The 18,985-nt window shown below is 40.6% G+C and overlaps 1 protein-coding gene across 2 annotated transcripts; it reads right to left on the reverse strand.

Annotated features, from left to right (window-relative positions):
- Positions 1-8,544: 8,544 nt before the first annotated feature.
- Positions 8,545-18,266, reverse strand: hmga1a (high mobility group AT-hook 1a). 2 transcript variants are annotated; one of them, XM_084428113.1, is made up of 5 exons: positions 18,135-18,266; positions 17,127-17,233; positions 15,881-15,973; positions 14,586-14,645; positions 8,545-10,557 (listed from the first exon to the last, which is right to left on the reverse strand). In XM_084428113.1, exons 2-5 carry the CDS (start codon positions 17,214-17,216, stop codon positions 10,492-10,494), a joined length of 309 nt encoding a protein of 102 aa, XP_084284239.1. In that variant the 5' UTR covers positions 17,217-17,233; positions 18,135-18,266; the 3' UTR covers positions 8,545-10,491. The 2 variants fall into 2 exon arrangements, with proteins under 2 accessions (XP_084284239.1, XP_084284240.1); XM_084428114.1 differs by lacking the exon at positions 18,135-18,266 and adding an exon at positions 17,527-17,656.
- Between the last annotated feature and the right edge of the window lie 719 nt (positions 18,267-18,985).

The raw sequence follows: 18,985 nt of genomic DNA on the forward strand, positions 1-18,985 counted from the left end.
CCTAGTTTGTCAACTTGTTTAAAGCATGTTTCCTTACGCTGGATGCACTCATGCTCTGGGAAATTCACATGCATTATAATTGAACTTACCAGAATGAGATGGTGCTAAAACATCGTCTTCATTTACTCACCTTCATGTTGTTCCAAACCTGTATCGTTCTCTTTCTACAAGAGAAGATATTTTGAAGAATGATGGAGTCCAGACAACATTGGACTCCAATAAATGTCATTGTATAGACAAAGAAATTATGTTAATAATGGGACATTTTCTCAAAACGCCTTTAGTTTATGTCATAATTCTACAAAACCATTCTTGTAACATGGGCGAAAGCAGTGAAGTCTCTTTCAAAATGGGTTAATACCGTCCACTTTCCTCTAGCAGTTGTTGGTTGGAAAAGAAAATGAAGTAAAAGCATTTATTTATTTTTTTAACCAACAAACACACTGTAATTGCTAATGCTAGTCAGAAGCAGAAGCAAAAGTCGTTCTCATTCTAGAGAGCATGTTATTGGACAAAAATTGTGAGTGCATCAATATTTTTTGGCCTGTTTTGATGGAAAAATGTACACATATCGCATAACTTATCAAACATATATTTGCTGATAGGTTATTTTGTCATATTTTGTATAGAGATGACCTCAAAGCTAGCGGATATGTAATCACAAATTTAGTTTGTATGCATTCTTCCTTGACTGTGCGTGCAGTCTGATTGTTAAATGTGAGGTTTTGTGCAATGTGACGCAAAAGTGTGCGAGTGAATCTGGCTAGGGCTTTTTATTAATGTATTTATTCTTTTCATTTTGAAGTTCCACTGAAATTAACTGATATTATCGAGGAGTTTATTGTGAAAGCGAATAAAACATAAGAAAGGTAATTGTGACTTTATGACACAATCTCTCAATTGCGAGTTTATGATTAAAAAGGCTGTTTATAATCTCGCCATTCCAGAGGTTTCCATTACTTGAGTGAACGTATAGATACTACTGGTCAAATATTACCTCGTTACGAGTGAGCGTTGTAAAGACAGATTTTTACTTAAGTAAAAGTGCAGAAGTACTTGCTTTTAAAAGTACTTATGGATCAAAAGTAAATGTATTATTTGCCTTTGTTTTATTCTTGTTGCATTTATGAATGCAGGCTGTGCCATCATGCTAGCACACGACTATCTTGACCTCTTCTAAATACTTGTTTAGAAGTTACAAAGCTCTTTCCAAAGCTGAAAACACACTAGAAAAGAGAGGTTTCTACATTGTGTTTATTTGGCAAGATTATGCTAAAACATATTTCTGAAAGGACTTATCAGCCCAACTACGTTTTTGCATGCTAACTAACGTCATTGTTGTTGAACCTTACCTATGTGTTAGCGGTGTATCCACAAGGCTATGGAAACTTGGCGGGAAAATCTATAAAAACAAAATATTTGACCGACCATGCTAGCGTTAATTTTGACAGCAAATTTTGATTTAATTTTAGTCATCTGAATTGTTTTAGTTTCAGTCTAGCTTAAATTTTAGACTAAATATACAGCAGATTTAGTCGACTAAAATCGAATGGGTTTAGTTAAAATTTCAAAACTCATTTTATAGTCTACTTCTGGAGAAAACATGCTAATATGAATGATATTAAGGTTTGAACAGACAGATTTAACTGCTGTGACATATAACATGTCTTTATTTATCTTAAAAATGAAATGAAACGGCACTTCTCAAAGAAACAAGAACATGGCCTTCTTTTAACAACTTGCATACAACATTCTTCATTCTTTCAAGCAGACATTTATTTGTATACATTAAATATAGATTAACCCTTATGAAAGCTATTAAAGTTACTGAGTTGAGAACATTGTGTGATTTTCTCTTCTTCTTTTGTTGTCTGATTACATTAATGATGGACTTATGAGTTATTAGGCTGCTCTCACTTTAAGACCGAATGCACGGATCCAGTACAGACACACATCCGATATTCTCCCAACTGTTAACGTTCACTTAAGACATACTCGACTGTGTTTACGTGAATATTTCTGATCAAGTGCGAAAAGACGTGAAATACAGCTCAATTCAGTACTCGTGCGCTGGTGTCTGAGAAGCGGCTTTCTGCGCGCGCACACAAAACCGGACTGAGTAGAGCTCTCTTTTGCGTCGTTGCGCTTCTTCAGATTTATCCATATGTCTGCTCTTCTCTTTCTCCCAGGGGGCCAATGTTTCGGAAAAAACTGAAGCTTCCCCGGGCGCCGCCATTGATTAGCGGACTCCTGCTGTTAGCATACCATTGACTCCCATTCATTTTGGCGTCACTTTGACAGCGAATAACTTTACATCTGAGGCGTTTAAAGACTCCATTTGTCCATTATTTATTTCTAAAGAAACACGAAAATGTATAAAAGGCTCCATTACCTTGTATCTTACGTTATGGCCCCGTAGAAGCCGTTTTTGTAAAAATAGGCTAACGATTGCGTCATAATCACGCGACTCTCTGTCGCACAGTAGAGAGATTACCGTATGGACAGGAGGAGAAGCTCGTGGGCAATCAGGGGGACGTGGAGGCAAAATGACAAAATAATTAATCAGAATACTTAGCAAAAGTTTCTCCTGCTCCTAGCTCATGGACAGCTCCTACTCACACTCTCCGGCTCTGCAAGATTCGGAAGGGAAGGATTCAGATTTCTCTTGGCACAGCTACTAGAAGACAGACGGGTTGCTCACGTCACATCTACGTCGTCAAGCTCAGTGTGAGTCTGCGCAGTACGCTCAGCCATCAGGAAGAAGGAGTAGCCTCTCGCTGCATCCTGCGGTGGACGTCCAACCCGGCCACATCCAAGTGTGACGTCAGAAGCCACCACGCCCATGCCCAAATTGCTATATCATCCAGTTCGGCAGGTGGCGCTGTCACAAAAAAACTAGGGTCCTGTTACCGGGGTCTTAAAGCTGCAGCATTGACAGTATATAAACGAGCTGCAGCCTCCGATTGTGCAGGAATATACTATTGATTTTAAGTAGTATAGTGAATGTGTTGCTCTGAACAACTGTGACATTGGTTATTTTAAGAAAAAGTTATCACGCTTGCATAGATGGGTCATTTTAGACCAATGTGTGTAAACTTGATGTATTAACACAAAATATTAAATTAAAATATTAATTTGTGACCAAGATATTTTGAACTATGATGATATTCTGATGTTATATTTTGATATGTTAAACTCATAAAACCTGTACAGAAGGGGAAGCGAGAGATTAACTGGTTTTTATGTATTAGAATATTGATCAAAAGTTCATTTATTTCAGTAATTCAACGTAGCTGTAAGCCATAATCATCAAATTTATAACACATAAAGGCTTGAAATATCTCACTTTGCATGTAATGAGACTATATTATATATTAGTATCAGCTTTTAGTTGAATTACTGAAATAAATGAACTTTTGCACGATATTCTAATTTTTCGAGTTTCACCATATTGGTTCTTTAACTTAAGGTTTACATAAATTCCATTCTGCTGTTCTATTATTTGATTTCAAAGTCATTTGCTATAACAGGCATTAACTAATAAGTGAATTCTTAATTTGGTTGTAAAAATGCAATATTTCTATAACCACATTTTTTTTTAATTTAGAAGGGGTAACTATAAGTGCAGTTTGGAGTACATATAATTAAGAAAGTGACAAAAACTCGTTTTAGTTTAAGTATAGATGCTCCCTTATACGTTTATTATAGCAAAACCATGATTATTGATTACCATTTGTGTAACAGAAATACAAGAGAAATACAAAAATATCATTTTAAGGTACATTGTTTACTTGTACTACCATGTCATTAACTTACAAAACCAGTGAGCAATGCAGAGGTAACGTATTGTCTAATACAGCTGTTGAGGGAGTAATTGTGAATTAGACCATTCCAAGCTTGCCAAAGCGTCACAATTTAACTGCACCAATAATCTGTTGCATCACACCTCTACACCAATAACCTCATCTTTATTATAAACCAATAACTATGATAACAACCGTAAATATATTTCCGACAGGAAGCAGCGCCATTTTGCGCATGCGTACAACAAATCGAGTCACGTGCCGTATTTGGACATGGGCGAGGCTTCCGACGTCACACTTGGATGTGGGCCGGGTTGGACGTCCACCGCAGGATGCAGCGAGCTGTACTTGGGAAGAAGTGCTTCTAATTGACTTCACTTTTCTCCGTTGAATCCAGTGGGGTCGCTGTGTCCATTTCTTTCACTGTCTATGCTTTCTCCCAGGCATTTACATTGCAGGGCATCTCATGCAGGGCATCAGTTCTGACTGGATCTCTTCCCAAATAGTCCCTCCCTAAAGGTCCTTGCACACTGAGTACGACATTTTCGTATGCGTTTTTTCGTATTCGTGATTCGGTGTCTCTGAATTGTCAAAACACCATTCAAATGCTTGTTACGGATGCGAAAAACGCAGAAAATCGAACCCGATCCGAATTTTTTTTATGACGGACGAAAGTTTCGGAGGCAGTGTGTAAGCGTGATTGACATAACGTGAGGTCGTATTTATTTTTTAACGTGCGGAAATTTCGGACGCGAATTTCGGACTCAGTGTGCAAGGACATTTTCATCTCGTTTTTATTAATTGATGAAAATGTCAATACAATTTTGTTATAGTTTTTGTCATTCAAAACAGTTTTTTATTTAGTTGTTGTCTCGTTTTCGTCAATGAAAATATGTTGTTGATGAAAATTGACAAAAATTATTCGTCAATGAAATGATCACTGCTTCATACTGAAACTTTAGCTCTAAAAGCACAGACAATTTCAACCTTTCACCAGAAATGAAAAGTTTACATGCCTCAAAATGCTTCCGCAGATTAGACGGCAAATTTTTGAAGGCTGTGATATATGGTTCGTTTTAGGCAAACAAAGCAAATATTTAAAACAAAACTTTCTAAGGATGGCTATTATAGTGCGCACACTGCACCGAGGAACCGCGTTTTCTTCCATTTTGCCATCAACGGATCAGAAACAAAAAAAAAAACTGTGAAATCATTGGACTTTACGTGACCCTACAAGAGTGATTACTGATAGGCTGCCTGCAAAAAAAAAACTAAAATAATCATGTTTTAAAGAAGCAAAAAATCATCCACTGACTTTCAAAGCTGCTACATAGAAGCGACGGTCGACTCGAGGATCTTGATAGAAATGTAGGAGTGAAAAGTATGAGAATTGTCTTACAAATATAGTGAAGTTAAAGCCATAAGTTTCCAAATATATATATATATATATACTCAAACAAGTGTACTTCAGTACAGTACTCAAGTAAATGCACTTCGTTACGGTCCACCTCTCTGCAACTCTGACTTTATCTCCTGTAATTGCGAATCGCATTTTTGGCGGAAACAAGCTTCCATATTTTACAGTGTGGTGCTTGGTTGTTAAATATCAAATGGTTCTATCAAATATTTCTTCCATTAATCATTTGATAATGTTAGATCTGTTCTGTGTCTCCTGAAATCCAGCACCTGGTGGCACATGAGAGGAATGCTCTAAGATCGAGGTGGTTGACTGTACCGAAAGCCTTGCTGAAGTCATCCGAAAGGGTGTGAAATGGCCTCTGGTTAGTCCAAGTTTACTTGGCAAACTCGTTCATATCAGGCAGCCAAACAATCAAATGTTCCCACGATGTCAGATGCAGTTGTGACGGCTCCTTCAGTTTGTCATGTGCCCCATGAGCTAAGACATGCAACCATCTTTAATCAGGATCCACAGCTCATCAACCCTGCTTCTGGAGACCCACTTTCCTTTCAAAGCTTCTGCACGTTCAGGTTTGTTCGTGTTTAGGTGTGTTCGCGTTCAGGTGTGTTTGTGTTCAGGTGTGTTCGCGTTCGGGTGTGTTTGCGTTCAGGTGTGTTTGTGTTCAGGTGTGTGCGTGTTCGGGTGTGTTTGCGTTCAGGTGTGTTTGTGTTCAGGTGTGTGCGTGTTCAGGTGTGTTCGTTCAGGTGTGTGCGTGCATTCAGGTGTGTTCGTTCAGGTGTGTTTGTGTTCAGGTGTGTGCGTGTTCAGGTGTGTTTGCGTTCAGGTGTGTTCGTTCAGGTGTGTTTGTGTTCAGGTGTGTGCGTGTTCAGGTGTGTTCGCATTCAGGTGTGTTCGCGTTCAGGTGTGTTCGAGTTCAGGTGTGTTTGTGTTCAGGTGTGTTTGTGTTCAGGTGTGTTCGTTCAGGTGTGTTTGTGTTCAGGTGTGTGCGTGTTCAGGTGTGTTCGCATTCAGGTGTGTTCGCATTCAGGTGTGTTCGCGTTCAGGTGTGTTCGTGTTCAGGTGTTTGTGTTCAGGTGTGTTTGTGTTCAGGTGTGTGCGTGTTCAGGTGTGTTTGTGTTCAGGTGTGTTCGTTCAGGTGTGTTTGTGTTCAGGTGTGTGCGTGTTCAGGTGTGTTCGCATTCAGGTGTGTTCGCGTTCAGGTGTGTTCGTGTTCAGGTGTGTTTGTGTTCAGGTGTGTTCGTTCAGGTGTGTTTGCGTTCAGGGGTGTGCGTGCGTTCAGGTGTGTTCGTTCAGGTGTGTTTGTGTTCAGGTGTGTTCGTTCAGGTGTGTGCGTGTTCAGGTGTGTTTGCATTCAGGTGTGTTCGCGTTCAGGTGTGTTCGCGTTCAGGTGTGTTTGTGTTCAGGTGTGTTCGTTCAGGTGTGTTCGTTCAGGTGTGTTTGTGTTCAGGTGTGTTTGTGTTCAGGTGTGTGCATGTTCAGGTGTGTTCGCATTCAGGTGTGTTCGCGTTCAGGTGTGTTCGCGTTCAGGTGTGTTTGTGTTCAGGTGTGTTCGTTCAGGTGTGTTTTCTTTCAGGGGTGTGCGTGCGTTCAGGTGTGTTCGTTCAGGTGTGTTTGTGTTCAGGTGTGTGCGTGTTCAGGTGTGTTTGCGTTCAAGTGTGTGTGTTCAGGTTTGTTCGTTCAGGTGTGTTCACGTTCAGGTGTGTTCACGTTCAGGTGTGTGCGTGTTCAGGTGTGTTCACGTTCAGATGTGTTCACGTTCAGGTGTGTGCTTGTTCAGGTGTGTTTGTGTTCAGGTGTGTGCGTGTTCAGGTGTGTTCGTTCAGGTGTGTTTGTGCTCAGGTGTGTTCGCGTTCAGGTGTGTTCACGTTCAGGTGTGTTTGTGCTCAGGTGTGTGCGTGTTCAGGTGTGTTCACGTTCAGATGTGTTCACGTTCAGGTGTGTTCACGTTCAGGTGTGTGCGTGTTCAGGTGTGTTCACGTTCAGATGTGTTCACGTTCAGGTGTGTGCTTGTTCAGGTGTGTTTGTGTTCAGGTGTGTGCGTGTTCAGGTGTGTTCGTTCAGGTGTGTTTGTGCTCAGGTGTGTTCGCGTTCAGGTGTGTGCGTGTTCAGGTGTGTGCGTGTTCAGGTGTGTGCGCGTTCAGGTGTGTTCACGTTCAGGTGTGTGTTTCAGGTGTTCGTTCAGGTGTGTTTGTGTTCAGGTGTGTGCGTGTTCAAGTGTGTGCGTTCAGGTGTGTTCACGTTCAGGAGTGTTTGTGCTCAGGTGTGTGCGTGTTCAGGTGTGTTCACGTTCAGGTGTGTGCTTGTTCAGGTGTGTTTGTGTTCAGGTGTTTATTTATTTTTAGTCAGACAGTGAGCTGAGGTAACGTGACGGCTAACAGACAGCAGACAAACGGCTAATGATGATTAATGACCACAGCAGCGGGAATCCACCTGTCACTCAAAAGTGGACACACCCTTAACGATGCAGACATTTAAGGCTTAATATCATTTAAACGGATGAGTTATAAAAATATTCACCCTCCTCACAGTCGTCATGAAGGGCAGAATTAGCTGTATAGACCAAAGCCACTTTTTGCTCCAGGCTGTAAACATGTCTTTTCCTGCTGTAAAGTTGGGCATTTCAACATGCGGGAGATGCAGATTTGACTCCCTTCTGCAGCCAGCCTCAAGCGGCCAGTCGATGAATTGCCACTTCCATGTTGGTTCTCTTATATTTCCAGGTTTTTCATGACCATTGAGACTTTCTTGCACATTCAGTTCTATTGACGTAGTTTTGTTTAACTTCTATTAAAACTACTGTTGTTACAACATCTGCATTAATTCTTTAGTCATTGACAGCAAAATGCAGCACATTTCACTTTCAACAAGGTTTTGAAGCAACTTTATTCAAATGAGCAGTGACATTCATGCTGCAACGCAGAGTTATTAAAATAAAGTTACATGTTTGATTCATATATGGACCTTTAATCTTGTTCAGATATAAAAATAAAGAAAAAATTGTTTTAAGAGACAAAAAAAACTACAAAAAAATTATTTCACAATACAAATCCTAAATTATAATCTTCACTGCAAACACAGAGAAAAATATAAGTCCCCTTCCATCAAAGTACAGAGAGAGAGAGACAGAGAGAATCAACCAAGTGATCTTTTTTAATTCATGTAGGGCAATATAACATGTAATTTTACAATTAATAATTTAAAAGAAAAAAAAAGGTTTTCCAAGCAGAAATGCAGACCGTGATCGTGGCCAAGCAGCCGTAGATGTAATATGTGTGTGTTTTAGAGAGGCAGATTTGAAGAAATACAGCCAGACCAAAGATATGTACGAATTCTTAACTTTATTACGATTTTGAGTATAAATTCCTGCAGTCCACAATAGAAAATGCAGAGTGTATACATTGAAAAGACTGATCCCAAACCAGTTGTGCACGGGCACATAAAAACAAGACATCAGTATTGAGGGGGGGCATGTTAAAAACCAGCCTTAGTACCATCATGATCTACTAAACGGGGGCTCAGAGCTAAGCAACTAGCGGGATGTAGTTCATTACAGAGAGAGGAAAGACAGAGAGAGAAGCCCTAACCTTTAGGTGCCACACTAAATCATTTTGTCCATGATACAACAAATCAAAAGTCAATTCAGTGCACCAAACGAATACGTATAGAAAAATAAACTAACACACACACACACACAAACCTATATTTCTACCACAGTCTGAACTTGTTTTGCATCTCTGTGACTCAATGCAGTAATTCCTGTGGCGTGTCCAGATGCTTATATAATGAAAAAAACCAGTTTAAAAACAAAAATAAAAGCAACACAAATCCCACACTTGGAGACATAGTTATAAATGGATCAGACACTGCACTGGGACCAGCTGAACGTCGTCAGGAAAGAGAAGAGTAATCCGTCATAGGCTGTTGTAAAGTGAGGTATGAACGTGACGGTCAAGTCCAGAGTAGAACTGACCTGGTTGCAGTTTTCCGGGTTTAATTAACCATGTTTGTAGCAGCATTAAGTTCTGAGAGGAGACCCAGTCACTGGACCGATCAGCGTTCCCTGACATGGAATTTAACACGTCAAAAAAAAAAAAAAAAGAAACGAACCAAAACCAGCATGAAGAAGAGAGCGAACGTCGTCTGAGCGGACTGAAGTGACACGGCTGGGAAGTTCGCAAGGAAAATCGAGAGCAAATGGAATGATCTAGCATCTTCTATTCAACAACAAAAAAAGAAAGAAAAGTGTTTAACATTTCGCATGCGAGATTAACAGATTTATTTGGGGCTGATAAAAGCACTTCTGGAGCAAGGAGCGGGCTTGCCATGCTTTACAGTCGGTGGTTAAACAAATCAAGTCACTTCCAAAAGTTAAAACCCATCAGGCAATCGGTTCCTCAGGAGATCCGGCGAGCTGAATTACACTGAGAACGGGCCGAAATCATGAAAGTGAAATCATGATGGTGCGGCGAGACAAGCGGAGGGAGTTATGAAGAACAAAGGTTTCACGACAAAGCATTCAATGATATGTTGATTACAAAGTTAAAAGACCTCTAGATTATGCGCACTCAAAAATATGCTCGTTTTTATTTCTAGCTTGAATCACGGAGAAGCTAAAAGTATAACTGGAGACATCGAGTTACCACACACACACACACACACACACACACACACACACACACACACACACACACACACACACAACCCAAGTAAAAACAAACGAGTAGGTCAATTCACCTTTGTCCAGTACACAACGACATGAATTTCACACAACCTACCATTATCTTAGACTTTGAAATTGTAAAAAATAAAGTTGAATTCTCAAGGCCTGAAACCGTTTGTTTGCGAAAAAGAGAGAGAGAAAAAAAAAAAAAACTTCAGTATTTTGCAAATCGCGTTGTGTGTCAAGCCGCCATCAGAGCATATCTTTGTCCAGTATAACGACAGACGCTTTTCGACCAATTACCCATTGAGTGCGAGACATATACAGATGTGCATACACATGTGCATGCATCCATGAATGGACATACAGTATTCTGAGTCTTTTTCCAGTGGTGTTACACAGAGAAGAAGGCGCATGAAGTGTGCAGTCCTCCCTGACACTAGGGGGCGCTAGAGCGTAAAGGTGAGTTGGAGGGCGAGGGTGGCACTAGTGTAAGGGGAAGGAGAGGGGGAGGGGGGAGAGGGGAGAGGGGAGAGGGGAGAGGGGCAGTCCAGCTCTGGTCAACAGGAAGAATAAACGTTGGATTGTGAGGTAGCATGAGTTGCTGGTTACTGTTCCTCTTCCTCCTCTTCTTCCTCCTCCTCAGAGGACTTGGATGGCTGCTCCTCTTTCTCCTGGAGAGACGAAACGAGAGAACGTCATTTATATATTTGTGTGTGTATCAAAGCATGCAAAATATTATAGAGAATGCAATGGTCACAAAAACATGTCTGTGTGAGATTCACACAACTGCTGAAAGGATAATATTGGCCAAGATATCATTTTCTTTGTTCAAAGTCATGAATATATGATTGGCCTGAAGAGTGAAAGCTGTATCATATACTCGGATACGGAGCAATATTGTGCTCATAGTCGTGCGAAATGTCTTTATATCCGTCTCAGACCGGCTGCAGTGCTCATTTTGCATGAAAATATTGCGTAATATCATTGGAAAAAATTAAACTAATTTAATATATGTTGAAGATTTTTTTATTATTATTATTATTTAGTAATTTAGCTATACATGTGTACACTATTAATTATTTCCTCTGTGTGTGTCTTTGGTTTAACTTTGGAAGCCTGAGAGCAGGAATGTTACACAGCAGAGAATGCTATTTCAGTAAAGTCACATGGTACAAACTCTCTCTCAAACATAATCTATAGGAGGTATATATATATATAAATAATGGAGATATAACTATATTTGAAAACCATGTTTTAGTTTCCCCAGGTGTTCACAGTAAGAGTGTGTGGTTTGTACAGTAAATTAACACTGTTTTTTGTCATTTTTTACAAGATAAAAGTCATTGGGTTTCACCACTGATTTGAAAGTTAAAAGCTGATTTGACATTGATGTTGAGATATAGTGTGTACCACAGAGGAAATATTAAACAATTATCACTGATCTCATAAATGTAATCATGTATTGGACTACTCTAAACACTCACACATACTCCAGCGAAACACTGCACAGGGAGAGCAGGAAAAGAGCCTCATCTGCTTTATATTTGTATTATTGTAGTTCCTTTAATTATTAAAAACAATATTATTCCATTTAAATATTTACTATATCGGTTTTACCGAATGACCTTTTGACACTTCAAAATCTTTAAAATACCTTTATATGTAGTAAAACATAATCAAAACCAAGTAAAAGAGATCACCCTTACATACTTTGGATGTTAAATATTTGTTATATTATTTATTATTATTATTATTATTATTATTAAGGCCTTTGGACAAAAACAATGACCCGTCGCGTCACTGACCCATATATGTGAGCTGGACATTTTCTCGGGAGCGCCTGGCCTGCAGGAGGCGTTCGGCTTTGTTTGCAATAAAGTCTAATATTTCTGGCATCGAAGATCTCTGAAGTCATTCCCCGAAAATAATTAAACTACAACATATATAGTGTCTTTCAATACTTCAAGCAAGCTTAGCATTAGCATGTTCATCTGTTTGCTGTTTTAGCATTAGCATGTTCATCTGTTTGCCGTTTTAGCATTAGCATGTTCATCTGTTTGCTGTCTTAGCATTAGCATGTTCATCTGTTTGCTGTCTTAGCATTAGCATGGCTGTTTCTCAAGGGCTTTCCAAGAATTATTTCAGATTCAAGCACTTTAACCAAACCCTGTGAATTACGCACCTCAGATACGAGAGAATCTCAACACGATCAGAGTCTCCACACACACACACGCAGGCTTTGCCACTTTGCACGCGACAGGAAGTAAATGAGCAAGGCTCGTGTTGCACAGTATATTGTTGCAGAGATCAGTGTATTATAGTGTGCACAACACGTGCAACTGCTTTTTAATCACTTAATTAGAAGCACTGCCGTTTCTAAACTGTGTTTCTGACCAGACATTCAGAAGTTTAAAATGCAAAGTATTGCAAATCAAAAAAGCTCTGTGAACAATTGCATTCTGGGTAGTGTTGTCACGACACCAAAATTATTGTTTCGATACCAAGTCAAGAATTGGCAGTGTTGACGGCAAAATAGGCTACAGGATGTCGTTCTGTATTGAGAGGTGCAGTATTTGAAAAATCGACAATATTTTTTTTAATTACATTTATATCTGCATTTATGTCAAAACCTAGAGACTTTCAAACATTAAAATGTCACTTATTAAAGGGATAGTTCACTTTGAAATTAATTTTTTGATATGTTTTAGCTTACCTCAAGGGCATCCAAGATGTAGGTGTCTTTGTTTCCGCAGTAGTTTCAATTTTGATATTTTTAGGTCAAACCGTTCTTGTCTGTCAGTCATATAATGCAGGTCGATGGTCACTGTCTCAAAACACAAGCACAGAGTCCAAATTAAAACAATTCCCCACGTCCAAATGAAACAATTCCCCATCATAAGTACACATTGATGGCCTAAGACACGAAACGAGCGGTTTGTGTGAGAAAACGAACAGTATTTATATCGTTGTTATCTCTTGAAAACAGCACACGTCCAAATGATCTGACGGCGCGGGCGGGTATAGATATATACATAGATGTCGCCTTGGCTACTGCAGTTCATTGGAACAAAACCGTAGCCAAGCGACATCTAGTGTATATATCTATACCCACCCGCTGGCGGGTATAGACGTATACACTAGATGTCGCCTTCGCTACTGCAGTTCATTGGAACGAAACCGTAGCCAAGGCGACATCTATGTATATATCTATACCCGCCCGCGCCGTCAGATCATTTGGACGTGTGCTGTTTTCAAGAGATAACAACGATATAAATACTGTTCGTTTTCTCACACAAACCGCTCGTTTCGTGTCTTAGGCCATCAATGTGTACTTATGATGGGGAATTGTTTCATTTGGACGTGGGGAATTGTTTTAATTTGGACTCTGTGCTTGTGTTTTGAGCCAGTGACCATCGACATGCATTATATGACTGACAGACAAGAACGGTTTGACCTAAAAATATCAAAATTGAAACTACTGCGGAAACAAAGACACCTACATCTTGGATGCCCTTGAGGTAAGCTAAAACATATCAGAAACTAATTTCAAAGTGAACTATCCCTTTAATATGTATTCGTGTCAAAATGACATAGAAACATCTTCTCCGATTCTATTTCTATTCTATCTTCCAACACGCTTGCAGGTCGCGTGAAAAATAGGCGTCGGTTCTATTTCTAGCATGCGCACGTCTTCCGCGCGGCTCAGTGTATACTTTATACTGTTTATACTTATACGCGTGTGCTAGCTCTAACCTGTTAACATGGGAGCCGAAATAAAAGCGGCCACGCAGTGTGTCGCCGGCCTTACAAATCTGGAGCGCGGTCATTCTTAGAAGTATCGATACTAGTACATTTAGGAATCGTGACATTTTAATTTCCGAGAATCGCGATACTTTTGAAGTATCGGTGCACCGTGCAACACTAATTCTGGGTAATCGAAAGATTGACACACTTGTGGTCACGCCCGCTTGAACCAGATACAGGAAATTTGTCATGCAAGTAGACAAGTGCGAAGACCACAAGTGTGGGCATTTAGATGGGCCACTGACTCATCACCTCCACTGCTGTCATTCATTTAACAGTCTTTTAGGTAATTATAGGTCACCATACGACGCAATTTGCGCAAAGTTTAAGTTGGCAGCAAAGACGACGCATTCGATAACACTTCTCTATTAAAACATTAAACCACCATAATGCATGTGGCATTCATGCAATTAAAAAGTTGTTCAAAGTTGGACTGATTAAGTGAAGGAAATGGCCTGGCTTTCAAAGCATGGCAGCAGTAACTCGTAGTGTGACTCAAAGCCTGGGGTTTCGGTGACTCAGCGTGCCGGATTCCTGCAGACATGTAAACGTCAGTGCCTCATGCGAGAGGAACGCGGTGTAAAAGACACACACACAGGGCTGATGACTACACCGTGAGCTGTCGAGGAAATGCAGGGCGGCGCTGATTACATGCCAGACTGACTTAAAAGAGCAAAACAAAACGCTTCGAGATATTTGATCTGTTCTTATAAACGAGACCTACAGGAGAACCGAGCGGCGAGAAGGAAATCTCTCGGGAGAAGCAGCCAAATATTTGCACTGTTGCCCGTGGCAACTTCTCACCACATAAACACTGGTTTAGCCGTGTGGTTTCGTGCCATAACGCCACAGAACACACTCTTAAAGGCACAGAACACACACATGATGAACTTACGGCTTTCTTGGGTCGTCCGCGGCGCTTTGTCCCTGCAGGTGCCGAAGCCGGCGCTGCTTTCTGGAAGAGAAGAGGAGAGAGAGAGAGTGTGTGAGCGTGGTGCTACACACACACGAGCAGCAGAGGGAGCTGTGCTGGCGGGCGGCCCGGGCCAGCGGGTTCACTGGCCATTATACTGGAAGCGGACACGAGCAGCACGCGGTGCACTTCAGCTCGTCAGCCACCTGGTCCAGAGCTGAGAGACAGCTGGTACGAGACACACACACACACACACACACACACACACACACACACACACACACACACACACACACAAAAGGCCAAGGCGGTGTGCTTATGGGGGGAGGGGTCGGAGGGACAGCTGTTGTCATGACAATAGATGGCGGGGAAGGAAGAGTTGAAGGGGGGGGTGGGGGGGGTATTATCATCTCGGCTGCTCGTGCACCTGCAACACACAGCGCTCGCTACGCCACAGGAAGCTCTAGCAGGAAGCGCACCGGAATCGAGCACCTGGGTTGGTCTCGAAAAACACACTGTTGTGATCGTCGCACACAACAAGAGCACGGCACCAAGAAACGGGCCATCAACAAGAGTGTTTACATCAATAAAAGGTTCTTGCAGTGAACAGTTATTAAAGGAACAATTAAACGGCCTCAAGAACTCTCCACTATAAACCAGGGCAACGATTAATCGCATCCAAAACAAAAGTGTGTTTACATAATATATATGTGTGTGTGTGCTGTGTATAATTATTTTGTATAAATGAAGAGTTCAGATGCAAAAGCCTCTAAGTGTCATCTGAAATATTCTTCTAGAATGATCATTATTATCAAGCTTGTATGTTTAAGTTCAGTAATTTCACTTTAATGGCAATGCAAATTACCTATTAATGGTCATTTAAGTGAAATTACTGAACTTAAACATACAAGCTTTATTAAAATGATCATTCTAGAAGAATATTTCAGATGGCACTTAGAGGCTTTTGCATCTGAACTCTTCAAATACACACACATATGCATGTATATATTTAAGGAAAATGTGTCATTTATATATATATATAATGTGCATTTATATATACAAAATGATACACAGCACACACACATATGTAAACACACACTTATTTTGGATGCAGTTAATCGTTGCCCCGCCCTACTATAAATATAAAGTGTTTCTTGTGTTTGTAAGTAGGAGGCCGGCACACAGATGCAGAGGTGTGTGTAGTATTGCAGAGGTGTGTGTAGTATTGCAGAGGTGTGTGTGTAGTGCACGCCCTCCCCACTGAGACGTCTACTCACTTTGCCCCTCGGTGTCAAGGAGCTGGGCTTGTTCTTGCTGCCCTTTGGTCTCCCTCTCGGTCTCTTCGGTGTGGGCGACCCACTCGGCTCCTGCTGCAAGAAGATCAAAATAAACACGGTTACACAAACAAGCTGAGTGTGGGTCACCATATACTGCTGGAGAACTGATAAAGCATGTCGCTAACACAACTGGGCGCTACTTTAAGACCAACAGGTGGCATGCAGTCACCGGCTGCCAGAAGAGAATCAAATACACTGTAGGCCATTATAGCCCGACTCAGTTAAACGGGCAGCGTATGCATCTGGATGGTGCAAGTAAAGCTTGTATAAATTGAACCGTCTCTTCAAGGACAGAAAACCAAGTTTGTCAATATTGGGATGAAAACATTGCGTAACAATGCATGTGTTAGCTGTGCAGTCTTTAGTGTAAAGTACACTTTCAAAGTAATAATACGGTTACAATTACTACCAAAATAATCTCTACTGAAATGTTGTATACTTTCCCCCTCTGATTTTAGAAATTAATCACCTACAAAAAGCACAAATTGAGAATCTGCGGAATATACTGATATATATACTGCAATTAAACTGACATATGATGTTGTCGATATGGTTAAAATCAGCATGAACGTCTTACAAAAGAAATTAACTCTACAAAAGGTAGATTTTTTTAAGTTAAATAAAAGATAAACACTATACTCTAAAGCAACTAAGATAGTGGTGCATAATGAGTAATTTATCTTATATGATGGTGGCCATGGATTACTACTCAAAGGCTCTGATTACAAGGGTGAGTAATAGAAACTTTAAACCCAATGCACTTTTGAGGGCCTTTGAGTGACAGGAGGATGAACCAATCAAACGCTGGCATTTCCCAACAGCCAATCAGCGAGCAGCTGCAACAGTAAGTGGGTTACTGCTGGTTTATAGAGATCATGTTACAGGCCTTGGTCGCCCTGCCACTACAGATGACCACTGCACATGGTGAGCGTGTGCCATTGGGTTGTAAATGCTCCAAAACAAAGTGTTTTTCTGCATTAAACATCACATTAAAAAAAAATAATTAAAAATATTGGGTTCAGATCTCCTCAGGTCCAGACATCAAAAAGTAACAACAACCCATTTCTTGGTATCATTTGAACCTAAAATGCAAGCCAAGGACAGGGTTTTCATCTCACCATTATGAAATATACCACCCTATTATATGCACTTCTATCTAAACCGCCCCCTGGGAGCTCCGCAATACCTGTGGGTGTTTTCGTGGTCTTCCACGTCCTCTCTTCTCTGCTCCATCTTTCTCTTTAGGAGCCACTGTGTCCTTGCCGGAATCACTCATTTCGTCTTGCTGGAAAACTGCACGGCGAAAACAGAGAGAGTCGGTGGATTAGCACAAACACACACTGGTGATAACTGGTGAAACAACGGAAACTTTAAACACATAACGCGAACATTTAGCAGACACTAATAAATGGAGTATACGTTAACTTTACAGTGCGCGTAATGAAACCGTGCAGAACGACCGGCTTCTCGTTTGTTTACAACACGCGCTAGGCCTGAGCTCGCGCGAGTTATTCCTCACAATGTCGATTTATAAGCGAATGTGTTTTAATCACGACGTGTCCGTTTAAACCGTCGGATTTCAATACCTTTAAACGGCAGAAGTGAAACCCGTCGCGGGTTGGCTGTGCTGCGGCGGAGCTTTAAAACAGAAAGCTAAAAGGCGAACGGCGGCTCCTACGGATACCCCGCAGTTCCAGCGCAAACCGGAACACGAACACACAGCGCGAGATTCGCGCCCTTTTAAATCCCCGAGCGCGTGAAAACACGATTCTGTTGTTTACACCGCGAAGGGCTTTAATCGACTGAAATATGTGTAAATGATGAACAAAGACGAATTATAACACCAGATATTTGTGTAAAACGATTTAAAACAAACTATTGTAGCCTTTTTGTTTCAAACCCCCCGCAAAATTGCACTTTTAAAGAACTTAAATATTTGCTGTGTATAAAGTTTCTTTGGGAGTAATGTGGACTGAGAGAGTGTATCTACGGATTCTCGCAGGTAATAAAACACGACGAAAAACGCGCCACGCGAGCCCGCCAATCTGCTTAGTGTTTGTTAATCCTTATCAAATACAGCCTTTAAAACTAAACACCTTCTTCCTGTTTTCGTGTTCGTATTTCTGTTTTGCAGAGATGTAATACTACTAGCGATAGCTTTAAAAAATGAATAAGAGATATTTTTCAAACGTACCCTTTTAAAAATGAGCGGTCGGGACGAAGTCCAAAGCTTGTAAACCAGCGCGGTCTGCGAGCTGCGAATGAATGAAACACAACAATCGCCTTCGGGAGTTTCAGGGGCATTTCACGGGGTCTTCCAGTGGGGGCGGGGCCAGCGGGAGGAGGACGTGCGTTTAAATTGTTAGGAACCAATCAGATGCTCTGGTGGCACTTCGCAGCCAATCACGATGGAGACATGTCAGACACGAGCAACACAGATATTGTCTTGACCAACCGTTTTGCGTTTGTAATGTTGTTACAGGTTTTTGTTGTTACCGAGTCTTTTTTTTTAAAAGAGGTTTTAAATGTATTGTTACCATTTTCAGCACAATTTAAGGGGGTTTCGCAAGCAAAAATGTACACACACATAATGCATAGTCTAATAATTTACAAATGTAGTAAGCTTTTCTGAAAATACAGTTGTTGTTGTTATTTTAAGTGCATCTATAACAGTGTAGAGGCAAATAAAAGTGATAATGTCAATGCTTTTTGAGTTATAGGATTTACAACTATTTAATATTCAACAATAATATTGATCTGCCTGCATTGACACCATTATATGAGAACTGAGCTGGACGATGGCATCACTGTTTTCTCCAGAGCGGCTATATATATCTATAAATGAACTAAATTAATAACTTTTTTATGACAAAAATGAAGCATCACTGAACTTACTTAAGCTGGACTGTGTCACTATCCTCTTCTATCTGCTGTAGAAACAAACTTTGTTGCATTATTTCCCTGTTATCACTGTAAAGATGCATGCTTTGAAACAATCTGTATTGTAAAAAGCGCTATATGAATAAAGTTGACGACTTGATTTAC

The sequence above is a fragment of the Rutilus rutilus genome, assembly GCF_951802725.1.
Source record: "Rutilus rutilus genome assembly, chromosome: 13".
In the NCBI taxonomy this organism is placed as follows: Eukaryota; Metazoa; Chordata; class Actinopteri; order Cypriniformes; family Leuciscidae; genus Rutilus; species Rutilus rutilus.